The following is a 15,556-nucleotide window of genomic DNA, read 5'->3' as shown; positions in this document are numbered from 1 at the left end:
AGACAGGTCAAATAGTGATTCAACTTAATCCATTTTCTGCCTGAGGAATAATTTCTAGATAGAAGACTCAGCTACTGAATTCCCACCTCCACCCCAGGACCAGGTGGAGGGTAAGGGGACTGAGGCACTTGCTTTGGCATCAAAATGTTGAGAGGGCACCAGAAACTCAACCGTCAAGATAAAGATCTTAATCCAAATTTTTTTAAAAAGCAAAATTTATTCAGAAACATCTACGATGAACAAAAGGTCAAAACTTTACATAAAGACAGGATCAATTATTCTGCTGTCTTCCTTTTGCCCCTGACTCCAAAGCAGCTCAGGAAGGCACTGCTGCACCTCAGGCCTCTGCGCCCTCACTGTGGCTAGGGATCGCCAAAGACGCATCTATTTTCAGAGCTCAAATCAATAAAATAATGAAATTATTATTCCTGGGTGACTGCAGTTTGGGCCCTCTGACCCACTCTTGGTCTCTGGCAGAGTCGAGCAAGCCTCCCCTCCCGCGTCCGCCCACACGTGGCCCCGCGCAGATGAAACACAGGCGTCCCGGGTGTGGCGCGGGGCGCGCTGCAGCACCACCCGCGCGCACGTCACAGAAGTCCGGACCGGGCTTCAAATCCTCTCGAGGGTGTCGACTTTCAGTCCACCGGGCAATGGTCATTGCAGGTATCAGTCGAAACACGAGCTGCGGGTCGGGCTGGGCCGGGCCCACTGCTGTGCCATGATCCGGAACCCGAATGCCCCGAGCCTCCGAAACGCGAATGTGACGAGGGTGCCGAGCGCGGCCCTGGAGAGCAGTCGCAGGGTAAGAGCGTCCCCCTCCACACCTTGAGACCTCCCTGCCACTGCCAGAGTGCCTCTGGGGCCCCCGGGGCAGATCCCAGCCAAACCCTGCATCTGCACCAAAGAGGAACCGAGGTCGGTATCCTCCTGGGGAGGATTTGGGGGTGCCCTCTGCTCCACGCTGATAGACTTTTATTGACTTTTTACCATATAAAATATGCTACATATAAAAATGGCGATTTGAAGATAAGGTAATAAGGCCATAAATACAAGAGTCCTGAATAAGGAATATCCAAAAGGCTTAACAAGATACAGATATATATTCCTGAGATGTTGTTCTCCTAAGCTCCAGAGGGTAACATCGAAAAGAAAAGGTTCTTTGATGAACAATACAAAGAGTTGAGGGCAGTTCAGGTAATGGCTAAAAGCAGTGCATGGAGGCAGAAGTCCTCAAAAGATGACATAGGTGCTATCAAGGTGTCCTAGAATTGGCAGAACTTTTATACATGGCTTGGAGCTTCTATGATTAAATAAGACCAGGAGTTCTATCATGAATTGAAGCTTCACAGCACTGAGTCCTAATTTGTATGTGTGTGTGTATTGTTTATAGTTACTGGAATTTATCTATCATTACAATATGAAAATCATCAAAGAGGACATTTTCTTTCTTCTACACATTTTAATGGAGATTTTATTTTTCTAGAACTTATTCCCACAATTTTTAAACATCTATTTTATCTAGATCCGAAGGCACTGGATGCTGAGGGGTAGGGGTGGGTACCTGCTATCCTTTTTTGTGCTAGAATTGCTTATCTACATCTGTATTAATCAGCCAAAGGGGTGCTGATGCAAAATACCAGAAATTGGTTGGTTTTTATAAAGGGTATTTATTTGAGGTGGGAACTTACAGATACCAGGCCATAAAGCATAAGTTACTGCCCTCACCAAAGTCTGTTTTCCCTGTGTTGGAACAAGATGGCTGCAACATCCGGGAGGGTTCAGGCTTCCTGGGTTCCTCTCTTCCCAGGGCTTGCTTCTTTCCAGGCTTAGGGTTCCTCTCTTCCTGGGGCTCCAGCTTAAGGTTTCAGCATCAAACTTCAACATCAAAACCCCCCCAACTCTGTCCTTTGCCATGCCTTTTATCTGTGAGTCCTCACCCACCAAAGGGTGGGGACTCAATGCCCTACTAGCATAAGAGGTTTACATAATTACTTAATCAAGTAAACCTATGAATCCAATATAATCTAATATGCCCAGAGGAAAAGATCAGTTTACAAACGTAATCCAGTATTTCTTTTGGAATTCATCAATAATATCAAACTGCTAAAACATCCAATTCTTTACTTTCCTCATATTATCCATTTGCCTTGCTCCATGCTATAATGATTTGATATCTGACTTTTACCTCAACAGGCTTCTGAACTTACCCTTTAAATTCAATATGATTTTGAGTTAATATTTTTCACACCCTATGCAACACTTTACACAATGGATTCAATTTCCACCTTGTTGAATATACCCCTTGCCTACTACATTCCTTTTGTCTCCACCAAATTCATAACCATCCCTCTGTCTCCTTATCCAACTTGTTTCCCTCTTCTCTATAAATGCAGACACTTGACAATGATCTTATGTGGATCTACATCTCTCCTCTGTGCTGATATGATTCACAATCTCCATATCTACCCCGTCATCTCTGGTGGGCACCGATTTCACACTTGAAGCTTTCTGGAAGATAACTTGACCTACATGTTCCATCAGGGCCTCAAATTCAGCATTTCCCAGCTAAATTCATCTTCCCTCTCAGCCACTCTTTTCATCATCATGTCAGCACACCATCATTACCTGATTTCCTCTGCACTTACTCTCAGCTTCCAGTTACTTGACAGTTCTCAGTAATCCTCTTTACACTCCCCATGTCATATCTGTTCACTGCTTATTCCTCCCACTATCCTAAGCCAGGCTTATTGACTCTTTCCTTCATTTTTCAGAGGTGGTCTTGTTTTGAAGATGTAAAAAAATTTGAGTTTCCCAATACACATGTTCTCTGCTAAAGTTGAACAAAGCAACACTCTGCCTTCTTGTTTCAGGTCTTATACTGTAAACCAATGTCCTTTTCATGGTATATTTAGTACCATGTTTTCACATTTTTCTGCTATTTGTTGGTGATTTTGCTGTTTAAAATGGCCTCCAAGCATAGCACTGAAGTATTGCCCAGTGTTCATAAGTGCAAGAAGACAAAGAACTACCTTACAGAGAAAACTCAAATGTTATATTATTATAAGCTTCTTTCAGAATGAGTTCACAACCAAATGCTGTTGGTTGTGAGTTCAATGTTAATGAATCAACAATATGTTTTAAATAAGGCATCTTTAAACAGAAACATACTTAAAACAATTTAAATGTTGATTGGTTGATGAAAGTGTTGCAACCAAAGGCTTTCAGGAAACTATCAATGTATTTCCCAAGGAACAATGGTTCAGAATATGCTAATTCATTGTTTACAGTGACATTAAAGAACACAACTATCATAAATAATGTGAATCAACTCTATGTGTATATATATATGAAAATTAAAATTACAGATTATGTAAAAATACATGGTTTTAAGTTAGAATTCTCAGGGACTCTAAAAGTTTTATTTGGGCACTGTTTTAGTACATGCTTCTGAGCCTAACTTGCAAAGTTAGCAAAAATAATATGCCCCAATCCACCTTTCTTAGTTGATTTCTCTTTATTTCCTTCCATCTGTCTTTCACTGCAGCCAAAGACTGTGCATCTATACATGCCTCACACTTCCTTCCCCCACTTCTGCCTAAAAAGTCCTTATACCAACACCTGGTTTCTAGTCTCTTCTTGCCCTTCAAGGTCCAGCACAAATGTCAGTCCTGCTCTGAAATCTTCTCAGATTGCACAGGCCAACAGTAATTTCATTTTTCTCTGAATTTGCTCTATCATGTTTTTCTCATGGCCCTCAACTCTTCCAATCTTCTTGAATAGTATTATATGTGGCCTTCCTTCCCCTACTAACAGGTTTACTCATAGATTACTTAATTTTCATTGCTATCGTTACCAAAGCAGCTAATCACAGACTCCTGTCTGCTCTATGCACTTGGTATTTGTGGTCCAATAAATGACTGAATGAATCTGTTTGGCCCTATTATTTTTTAAATGTTAATCTTAAAGAATGCTTACTGGGCTTCTTTAGATGAAGGAAATATGCTGCTCCTGAGCTCTGTTGATTGGGAACTGGAACTGCTCCATCAGGGATTCTCTGAAACTTGAGTCTTCTTGGCATGTTTTCATGGTTCTTGGCTCTTTGACATTAATACTTGTTACCAGATTCATATGAAATTTTTGGTTGGAAAGAAACATTATGATAAAAAGCTGTGTAAATAAGTGATTAATTACACCAGCAATTTACATATTATGCTGATACTTTCAATTTTCCTCTTGCTCTCTTATTTTTCAAAATGTGATTTAAATTCTTAGATATTTATTCTATGGCTAAAATATGTTAAACGTGTATTACCAAATTAATAAGTGTTTCTTACAAAATATTCAAACATAATAAAGTATGTACTGCATAGAAAGTGAAAGAATCCCCCATGATTTCAAGTAAGGACTTTAACAGTTTGGAGTGTGTTCATTGTGTAAGCATATATTCAACATATAGGTATTATTTTTATAAAATATATTGCTATGGTTACACATATCATGCTGCTGATAGTTTTTTTCCTTAAAAATATATTTTGCATATGTTTGTATGTCAATATATATTTTAAACTATTGTACAGTATGCCATTATGAGGTTAAACCTTAACCCATTCTCCAGTTAGTGAGGGAGTATTTCACAATTACAGTGTATGCCAAGGGGAGCGATAGTATTCATATTTTTTAGTGTGTATATACCTGTGTATTTTTGAGCACTAGAAATGGCTGGATCCAGTTAGCAACTTATTGATAATTTTAATATGTACCTACAAACTTTAATTCTCCTTTGGCTAGCTTTTAACATCCATATAGTATGCACACTTATGATTGACTGTGTGTAGTAGGTACTGATGCTTAAGTTAAAAAGCCCAGATGAGATGGCTTAAATCCAATCCAATGGACTTTTTCAAAATTTTTTTTCATTTATTTTATGTTTGTCTTTTTTTGGTCTTTATTTATTTTTTTAATGTTACATTAAAAAAATATGAGGTCCCCATATACTCCCCACCCCCCACCTCATTCCTCCCCCCAAAACAACAACCTCTTCCATTATCATGAGACATTCATTGCTCTTGGTGAATACATCTCTGAGCACCGCTGCACCACATGGTCAGTGGTTCACACCATAGCCCACACTCTCCCACAGTCCACCCAGTGGGCCATGGGAGGACATACAATGTCCAGTAACTGTCCCTGCAGCACCACCCAGGACAACTCCAACCCCCGAAAATGCCCCCACATCACATCTCTTCCTCCCACTCCCTACCCCCAGCAGCCACCATGGCCACTTTCTCCACACCAATGCCACATTTTCTTCGATTACTAATCACAATAGTTCATGAATAGAATATTAATAAGTCCACTCTAATCCATACTCTATTCCTCCATCCTGTGGACCTTAGAATGGTTGTGTCCACTCCACATCTATATCAAGAGGAGGCTTAGATTCCACATGGATGCTGGATGCAATTCTCCTGCTTTCAGTTGTAGGCACTCTTGGCTTCCTGGTGTGGTGGTTGACCTTCTTCACCTCCATGTTAGCTGAGTGGGGTAAGTCCAATAAACCAGAGTATAGGAGTTGCAAGTCTGTTGAGGCTCAGGGCCTGACTATCACATGGTCAGTCCAGAGATTCAGGTCCCTTGGGTATACACTAAACCCCAGCACCAACTACAGATCTGGTAAAAGTAACAGGAGAGGCTTGTGGACAAAGATCACATCCGAGTCCAGCTCCATCACACAGAAACACAAACTCCAAAGTAGGGCCAACTGACACTGAACTCCATCTGCCATGAGCATAGAACCTGTGGGATCAGGTTAACAAAATTCCCTCATGGGAATGCCTAAGCCTAAATCTATGAATCCTCCATGTACCTAGACTCAACTTGCTTTAACAGAGTAACAAAGGAAGTTTGGAAATATAAATTAGCAGCTGATCTCCATCTCTAGGATATCTAGCTACTTTGCTTCTTTAGACATTTGTTTATCTGACTAAATCTTAACCCTTCTTAAAATCCTCTATTAAATAATACAACCATCATAAACTTTCATAAAGTACTCACTGACAATACAACCTTACCAACCACAACAAATCCACTCCAAACTGAAATTTTGTGACTCTTTTGACCCTGGTAATTACAAGTTTGTCAGATTCCAGAAGTGCAATTGTTATACTTTTTTTTTTGTTCAGTCTTATCAGCTTAACTCTTTTCATGGCAAATTGTAGATGGGCCTTAATTTTTCCATACCATCATAGGCCATGGGGCCTATAAATATTGTTTTGTGATTTAGAAAAGGACCTTAAGAAGAAAAAGCAAAGCACTAAAATAGTTTATTGGATTTGTATTTTCAAAATAAAATTGGTTGGAATAAAAGTTGCTTCTTCACCAAAAATTCCCATGGTGCAATTTTGTTAATAACTCATGAAAAATGATGTTACTCTTTGTGTTTTCATTTATTTATAGAAAATTGCATTTGTTCACTCACTTGTACATTTGTCAGACATTTGTTGAGACCTTTATTGGGTGCCAGGTCCAGTATGCTGGCACATAAAAGATTTTTCTATCATAACATATATTATGTTCTATTTCCTCCATCTCCAAACCAGCTACTGGGTGTCTTCTGTAAATAAGGGAAACTACCAAACACCAATTCTTCATTTTTGAAGTAGATTTAAGAATAATTATTTAAAGAATGAATTACCCTGCCTCACAGAGAATAGAAAACTTGTTTTGAGTGTATATATTGTGTGTACACATACACATTTTTTCTCTCTGATTAGAAATTATTTACTCATCTGCATCCAGGATTAAGGTTAATGAAATTCAACCACAAAAATGAATAAATAATATATAATTGTAGTGTAGGAATTTATCATTTTAGAGTAGTTGCCTCCGTATTCACCTTTCTTTTGATCTTCTTGTAGACGTTATTGTTATTGACTGCAAATGCCTCAGTATTTTCTGCTCATTGGAATGTGGTTTGACAGATTAATTATATGTTATCAGGCAGTTGAAGATCAGCTAAAGATATGTGGCCACAAGAGGGATGCTGATGTCTTGGAGCTGTTCCTTTCTCAAAAGTAAGTGTATTTTATGTAAGAAATGGAAGGGTATTGTGTTGTAATATTTTATGGATTCAAACGTTCTTTTCTGTTTTTCCCTTCCTGGTCTGGGTGGACAAATATTACCCTCTAATTACTTTCCTACTTGTTAGGCTACACAATCTCTATTGGAAAGGCAGAATATTGAAATGGGGAAAAAACGAAGTTTATAGAACTAGTCTGAGTTGAATCCCAGCTCTGTCTCTCCTACCTGGGTGATCTCAGGCATGTCATGTAACCTCTCTGTTAGGGTTGTCAGATTTAGCAAATAAAAATATAAGGTGTCCAGTTAAATTTGAATATCAGAGACATAATATATATTTTTTAATGTATGTGTATTGTACATTGGGGCATTTGTGTTTCTCTGCAATTCAAATCTAACTGGGTGTCCTGCTATTTTATCTGGCAACCCTGTTCTTTCTGAATAATAATAGTACCTCCTTTACAGGGTTTTGTAAAGATTAAATGAGTTAGTAGAAATTAAGGGAAAGTCTAGTACACAGGAAGCATGTAATGAGTGTTAGTACAGTTTGTATTATTAGAGAGCAGTTACTCATTATAACCCTATCCTATATAAATAATCCCTTTTATGCTGTAGTCCCTATGCTATACTAACAACCCCTATACCAGTAAGTAGGAAAACCTCTCCCTTATATCAACAAATGCTGTTGTTTTCACTCAAACTCCCTGAGGTGGCAGAGAGCAAAGTGGGTTCTTCTACAGGGTGGTCACAGTGTCTGAGATGGAAAGCAGGGGTAAGAGGGAGAGGAAGTTACAGGTAGGTTTAGATTCTGATCCTACAGTTGTTGCTGGCCTGTAATTTACTGTCTGTGCAGATATAGTTTGCATTATAATAACAATGAATCTATTTTCATATCTGTTTTCCCTCTCCATGTTTTTTAGTTCTTCTGAAATCTATGTATTATTGCAAAATAGGCCTGACCTGTATTTACTCTTATGTAATCTTTGGACCTCAGCTACTTTTAAAATAAAATGCACTGTTTTATCAACTAAATTAATCACCTTTATCTCTAGTGCCTTGAGTATCCCCTATTAATAAATATCTCCCTCTTGTTATATGTAATTTAAAAATTTTTTAACTTATTAGTACAAAGAATAAAGTTTATATCTGTAATGGCCCTAAATCTCTTGATAGGAAGGGAATAAATAGCTGGCCAATTTGAGATTTAAAAAATTATAAATTTTGAATAAAACAGGTGAAAGGAAGAATTCTGACACACTGAAGGTCATATTTTGATCTTTTTTATGGATCAGTTAATTTTACAATAATGAAAAGTACTTCATATGGTCAAAAGATTACATCTCTAAGCCTGATGTGATTTTTACAACTGTATACTGTTGATCACATGGGTAAGTGGGTATCAGTAAGAACTGCTTTAAAATACTTGAAAAAAATTAAAAATACTGATTCTTTGACAGTGGAATTAGTGGTCTTTTTGTGTGAAGGACAACAGATTTTATAATTTAAGAATACATAGCATTTAATCTGACTAGGGACAAAACATGTTTCACAGGCTAGACACCAATAACCTAAGGTATTTGTTTAAGTCTTCATTGCCCTTGGAAAATGGAAAGTGTCTTACCAATGTCTGCTTGAGTAATTATTGAGTGGTGACAGAACATATATTGTGAAAACTGTTGACATATTATTGTCAGCACAAGCTCATTGCCATCGTTAGTAGTAGAATTACTTTTGTTTTTTTTCATTTGCTTCACCTTAAAATATTACAGCCCATTATTGATTTGATACAGGTTTATGTGCAGAATGAACCCTTTTAACTTGAAGGAACTGAAGTACCCTCAGAAATGAATTAGACTGATGTCACAGTTTATGGTGGAGTAGGGTGCACAAAGAATGACTTCCCTCCACTGAAAGAGCCATATGCTGACAAAGGCTGACCAAATGACTTTTTCAGAACTCTGAATTCTAATCCAAAAATTATAGAAACCAGGGAACTGTTTAAGGAAGAAAAGAGCAGCAGGATTTTGGTAAGAGCAAGATTTCATCTGTCCTCATCCACCCACGATCCTCCATTTCTCAGCCTGGCAATAGTGGCTGTAGGGATGGAAGCCCACATTCCTGGTACAGCCTGCTGGTGCCAGCTAGTACAGACCTTGTTCTTAAAATAATGTGGTTGTACATGTTGACCTGTCTAGTAGTTCCCTGAGGGACAAGCACAAAGGCTGACTTTGGTTTCTCACCATCCTCCCGGAGTCTGGGGGAGCTTCCCATGTGGCAATAACATCTGTTGAAAGATTTAAAGACACAAATTACCCATGCACTCCAGGAGCAAGATATGACAGATGGGGCAAGCAGCAGACAGATCCAAACCCTGGGAAGGAAAAGGCTGAAGAGCAAGTATCTTGGAAGAATAGTAGCTTAGATGGGCCCCACGTACACCAGAGGAAGAAGGAGTGTAACACACATGTCCAAGATCAGGCACATGTTCAGAAAAGACCTGAGAGGATACAATGTTTGAACCTCTGGCATATCTGTGGGCTCAATGAAAGCAGAAGTTAAAGACTAAGGCAGAATTGTAGGTTCCTTGGCTTAGCATTGAAAAAGTGCCCCAACTAAGAGCTAAGCTTCAAAGACAGAGAGAGTATTATTATTTTTCCTTCTTTCTTTTTCTATTTCCTGGTGTTTATGGAAATCTCCGTCAGGTCACTCGTTGACCACTGAGATAATGAACAGAGACTTAAGTGACCACACACAATAAGAATTACATCTTTGCAAAAATAGTTTGGAAAACTCAATAAACGTATGGACAACTGTGGCCCTCAACAATCAACAACAGGGCAGTGGACTTGGTCCAGTGGTTAGGGGGTCCGTCTACCACATGGGAGGTCTGCAGTTTAAACCCCGGGCCTCCTTGACCCGTGTGGTGCTGGCCCATGCGCAGCGCTGATGCGCACAAGGAGTGCCCTGCCATGCAGGGGTGTCCCCCGTGTAGGGAAGCCCCACGCACAAGGAGTGCGCCCCGTAAGGAGAGCCACCCAGCACGAAAGAAAGTGCAGCCTGCCCAGGAATGGTGCCACACACACGGAGAGCTGACACAACAAGATGACGCAACTAAAAGAAACACAGATTCCCGTGCCGCTGACAACAACAGAAGCAGACAAAGAAGACACAGCAAATAGACACAGAGAAAAGACAACAGGGTGGGGGGAGAAGGGGAGAGAAATAAATCTTTAAAAAAAAAAAAACAATCAACAACAGCAAACCCTGGAGAATGGGGAGAATCTCATTTCCAGAGTTACCAAAGTCATAATATTAAAAATATTAAAAATGTCAAATTTTCAACAAAAAATAACAGGCAATAAAAAGTACAGGAAAGTGTGACCCATACACAAGAAAAAAATGGACAGAAACTGTCTCTGAGGAAGTGCAAATATTGGAATTAATAGACAATGACTTTAAACCAACTGTTTTAAATATGCTCACAGGGGTAAAGTAAACCATGCACAAAGAACTAAAGAAAAACAGGAAACAATGTATGGACATAATAATGTCACTAAAGAGATAGAAACTATAAAAAGGAACGAAATAAAAATTCTGGAGCTGAAAAGGACAATTAAAATGAAAAAAATAAATATCACTAGAGAGGTTTGTGATGGGTTGAATTGTGTACCCAAAAAGATATGTTGAAATCCTACCCCAGTTCTGTGAATGTGACCTTATTTGGAAATAGGGTTTTTGAAGGAGTAATTAATTAATATGAGGCCAAACTATATTAGAGCAGGTCCTAATGCAGTGTGACTGATGTCCTTATAGAAAGAGTAAAATTTGGACAATAGAGGAGAGAATGCCATGTGATGATGGAGGCAGAGTTTGAGGGGGTTTGGGTCCAGATTTGGACATAGAGAGATGTATGCACAGAAGAAAGCCAAGTGAAGACAGAGGCAGAGATTGTAGTGATGCATCTTCAAGACAAGGGATGCTTAGGATTGCTGGAAAACCAATAGAAGCAAGAAAAAAAAAAGGGGGGTGGGTGGGTGGATTCTTCCCTATAGGTTTCAAAGGGACCTTGGCACTGACAACATCATTTCAGATTTCTAGCCTCCAGAACTGTAAGACTAGAATTTTGTTGTTTTAAGCCACATAATTTGAGGCACTTTGTTAAGGCAGTCCTAGGAAATGAATACAGGGTTCAATAGCAGATCTAAATAGGAAAAAGAATCAGTAAACTTAAAGATAGGACAACAGAAATTATCCAGTATGAATAGCAAAAAGGAAAAATAAAGAATGAAGAAAGGTGACTAGAGCCTAAGGGACCTGTGGGACACCATCGTGAAGACCAGTAGACTCACTGTGCGAGTCTCAGAGGGAGAGAAGAGAGAGAGGAAAGGGAAGAAAGAATATTTCAAGAAATAATGTCAAAAATCCCAAATTTAATGAAAGACATGAATCTATAAATATAAGAAATGCAAAGACTTGTAATTTGCAATGGTTTCTTAGATATGACATGAGCAACAAAAGAAAAGTTTTAAAAATTGACTTCATATTTAAATCTATTGTGTATCAAAGGACATTATCAAGAAAGTGGAAAGACTTCCTATAGAATGGGAGGAAATTGTTGCAAATTGTGGTGGATTGAGGCTTTCGTGGACCTCAGAAAAGACTGTTCTTAAATTAATCCATTCCTGTGGGTGTGAACCTATTGTAGATGGGACCCTTTAATTAGATTACTTCAGGTGGGGGCCCTTTGATAGGTTACTTCAGTAGGGAATGTCCCAGGGTGAGTCTTAATTCTCTTAGTGGAATCCTTTATAAATGGTATGAATATGGAGAGAGGGACCTGAAGACACAGAGAGAACCCCCCCCAAGAAACTGAGAAAAGGTCCTAGAAGACAGAAGTGGAAATCAGTGGAACCCAGGGGAGAGAAAGCCACAGGAGCAGAAAGAAAGCAGGAGGAAGCTAGAAGCTGAAAGCAACAAGACCCAGAGGAAAAAGGAAATATACTATATGACACCACTGTGCTGCCATGTGACAAGAGTCCCAGATTGCTGCCAGCTGGTCTTCAGGGAGAAAGCTTCACCTGATGCCTTAATTCAGACATTTTTCTCAGCCTTGGAACTATAAGCTTATGAGTTAATAAATCCCCATTGTAAAAGCCAACCCATTTCTGGTATATTGCCTTGGCAGCCTTTAGTTAACTAAAAACACAAATCATGTATCTAATGATGGTCTGTTATTCACAATATATAAAAAACTCTTGCAACTCAACAAGAAAAGACAACTATCCCATGTAGAAAATGGATAAAGGACTTGAATAGATATTTTTCAAAAAATACACATGGCCAAAACACATGAAAAGATGCTTAATATCATTAGTCATTAGGAAAATGCAAATGAAAACCATAATGAGGTACTACTTCACACCTAATAGGATGGCTATTAATTTTTTTTAAAGTAAATATATCAGCTTCAAAAAATAAAATAGACAAAAAGCAGCTTAACGAATTCTGGAAACATTACTTTAAAAAAATTCTGTCAAGCATCTTTATCCTATTTAATCCTAAATATAAATTCAGTTGTTTCTCCAGTGTTAAGAAAGATAAGTAAATGAGCACAGATTGGTTAAATACCATGACCAAGATCTACTTGTTAATGAAGAAAATAAAGGAAAAAAATGCTTGATTATATTCATATCTCATAAAATTAAATCCCATATTCTTTTTCTGACCTTTAGCATTGATAGCTTACCTTCTTTGCCTTTGCTACAAACATATTACAATATTACTGTTAAGTGTAGTCTATAAATTACATTAGTTCTATTTTTCCTATGTATAACCATATTCTTAACACCTTGTGATAGAGGAACATTTTTGTATTTATGCTATTAACCACAGTCCTCATCTACCACTAAAATCAAAATATCACACAGTCCCTAGATTATCCTCTAGAATAATCCGAAGAAACAGTAATCAGATTGATAGTTACTGTGGTGGTTTGAGGCTGTATATACCCCAGAAAAACATGTTCTTAAATCGAATCCATTCTTGTGGATGTAAATCCATCTCAGTAGGACCTTTTGATGAGATTAGTTCAGGTAAGATAGGTCTTAATCCTATTACTGGAATCCTTTTTTTTTTTAGATTTATTTTTATTTATTTAATTCCCCTCCCCTCCCCTGGTTGTCTGTTTTCTGTGTCTTTTTGCTGCGTCTTGTTTCTTTGTCCGCTTCTGTCGTCGTCAGTGGCACGGGAAGTGTGGGCGGCGCCATTCCTCGGCAGGCTGCTCCCTCCTTCGCGCTGGGCGGCTCTCCTTATGGGTGCACTCCTTGCGCGTGGGGCTCCCCTACGCGGGGGACACCCCTGTGTAGCACAGGCACTCCTTGCGCGCATCAGCACTGCGCATGGGCCAGCTCCACACGGGTCAAGGAGGCCCGGGGCTTGAACCGCAGACCTCCCATGTGGTAGACGGACGCCCTAACCACTGGGCCAAAGTCCATTTCCCTGGAGTCCTTTATAAATGGAATGAAGGGACAGAGACAGAGAGAGAGACAAGAGACGGAGGGAGGGAGGGAAAGGACGCCAGGGAAGCAAGAAACTAAAAGCAGTAAAACCTGGAAGAGAAGGGAGAGACCAGCAGATGCTGCTATGCTTATGTACCTTGCCATGTGGCAAAGGAGCTAAGAATCACTGGCAGCTGGTGTTTGGAAAGAAATCATTACCTTGATGATGCTTTGATTTGGACGTTTTCTTGGCCTCAGACTGTAGCTAAAAAATTCCCATTGTTTAAGCCAATCCATTTCCTGGTATCTGCTTTAAGCAGCCTAGGAAACAAAAACAAGTTACCAAGGAGGAGGGAGAAATAAGGAGCAAACTTCTTAAGGATATGAGTTTCCTCTTGGGGTGGAACTAGATTGAAGTGGTGGTTGGCCATTATGAAGGTACTAAATATTCCTGAATTGTTTGCTTTAAAGTGGTAAATTTTATATTATGCAAATTTTACCTTATCTAATACCTGGAAAGTTAACATTGATATTCCTAATTCAAAGAAATTAATGACAGAAATATGATTGACAGAGTTAATACCTTTCAGAATTAGCATATTAAAATAACTTGTGGGCAATCCTTGGGGAAATTCCCTAAGTGGACCCTGAGAGCCTTTGATGTTACCAAGTAATGATTTTTTTAAAAATAATGGGAATGAATAAAACTACCATGCAGTAATTATTGCCCATCACAATAGCTAAGGTGTACCAAGTTCCAAGTGCTACTTCCCATAAATAGGCTACATATCGATAGTGAGAGAGGAAAATATATTAAGTGTGCAAATCTCCCGTTAAAAGTTGTTTTGGGGGAAACTGGAACTTTTTTTGTGTGTGCTAAAAAACAGGGAACTGCTCAAAGATGAATGATACATTTCAAAAGGACTCAGAAGTCTGCTTGAAGGGCCTTCCATTTGGGAGAATTTGAGAATTAAAAATTACAGTAGTAAGGGATTTAGGTAAGTAGGAAGTGATGGGAGAAAGTGAATGAGAGAAAAAAGGGTGAGAAACAGAAGAATGCCAGCTGAAAAAAAAAAAAGTAAAAAGAACGAGAGCATTAGAAAATCACTATTTTATAATCCCCAATCTACTAACTGATTCAAGTAAAGATTATCAATCAAAACTAAAGCCAGGGAGCAGGTGTAGCTCAGTGGATCGAGCACCCACTTCCCATGTACAAGGTCCTGAGTTCCATCACTTATACCTCCTAAAAAAACAAAACAAAACAAAAAAGCACAAAGTTAAAGGCATTGAATAAATAGTTAAGAAACAAGGTATACACATGGCTTAAAAGTTTTGTCCCACATATTATTTTTCAGTTATAATATTTGTACTTCTACAATGGAGAGACCAAGAAGACAACCACTTTAACGAAAAGACTGAATTTAGCTTCACAGAGTTTGGGAAAAAATGACATAATTTACCTCCTGACATGCTGCAATCAGAAGTACACATCATCACCTATGTAATTGAAAAGTGATCTACCTTGAATTTAAACATTAGAAAGCAATCATCTAAATAAAAAATGTGGGACATTCTTAAAAGAAAACTGGACTCTTCAGAAAGTAAATGTTAAGGTCAAAAAAAAAGGAAGGGAGACTAGTCTAAATTAATATACACTACAGGGTTATACCAACTGAAGATGCAATGCATGGATGTCAATGGAATTCTGAATTTAAATAACACTATAAAAGAAATGTAGGGGCAATTTGGAACATTTGAGTATGAACAAAATATTATATAATATTAATGAATGAATTAAATTATGAGTTAAATTTAATTTTCCTAAGAATGATAAAGGTATTGTGATTATGCAGGAAAATGTCCTGATTTGGGGCTATGCATTGTGAAGTAGTTAGAAGCCTGCAATAATAAGCTGCAACTTATTATCAAATGATTCACCTAGAAAATTATCAATCAATGTGTTAGGAGATAGTGATTAG

At 38.5% G+C, this 15,556-nt stretch overlaps 1 protein-coding gene across 1 annotated transcript in view; it reads left to right on the top strand.

The window, feature by feature from the left end:
- Window positions 1-653: 653 nt before the first annotated feature.
- LRRC72 (leucine rich repeat containing 72) overlaps window positions 654-15,556 on the top strand; it is a 56,197-nt gene continuing 41,294 nt past the window's right edge. Inside the window, exons 1-2 of the mRNA XM_004467958.4 lie at window positions 654-802; window positions 7,000-7,073. Coding sequence (XP_004468015.2) covers window positions 719-802; window positions 7,000-7,073 — 158 coding nt within the window. The 5' untranslated portion in view covers window positions 654-718. The remainder of the gene's footprint in view (window positions 803-6,999; window positions 7,074-15,556) is intronic.

This window comes from Dasypus novemcinctus, chromosome 5, assembly GCF_030445035.2.
Source record: "Dasypus novemcinctus isolate mDasNov1 chromosome 5, mDasNov1.1.hap2, whole genome shotgun sequence".
Taxonomy (NCBI): domain Eukaryota; kingdom Metazoa; phylum Chordata; class Mammalia; order Cingulata; family Dasypodidae; genus Dasypus; species Dasypus novemcinctus.
The sequence above is the reverse complement of the archived record's forward strand: the minus strand, read 5'-3'. Positions and strand labels throughout refer to the sequence as shown.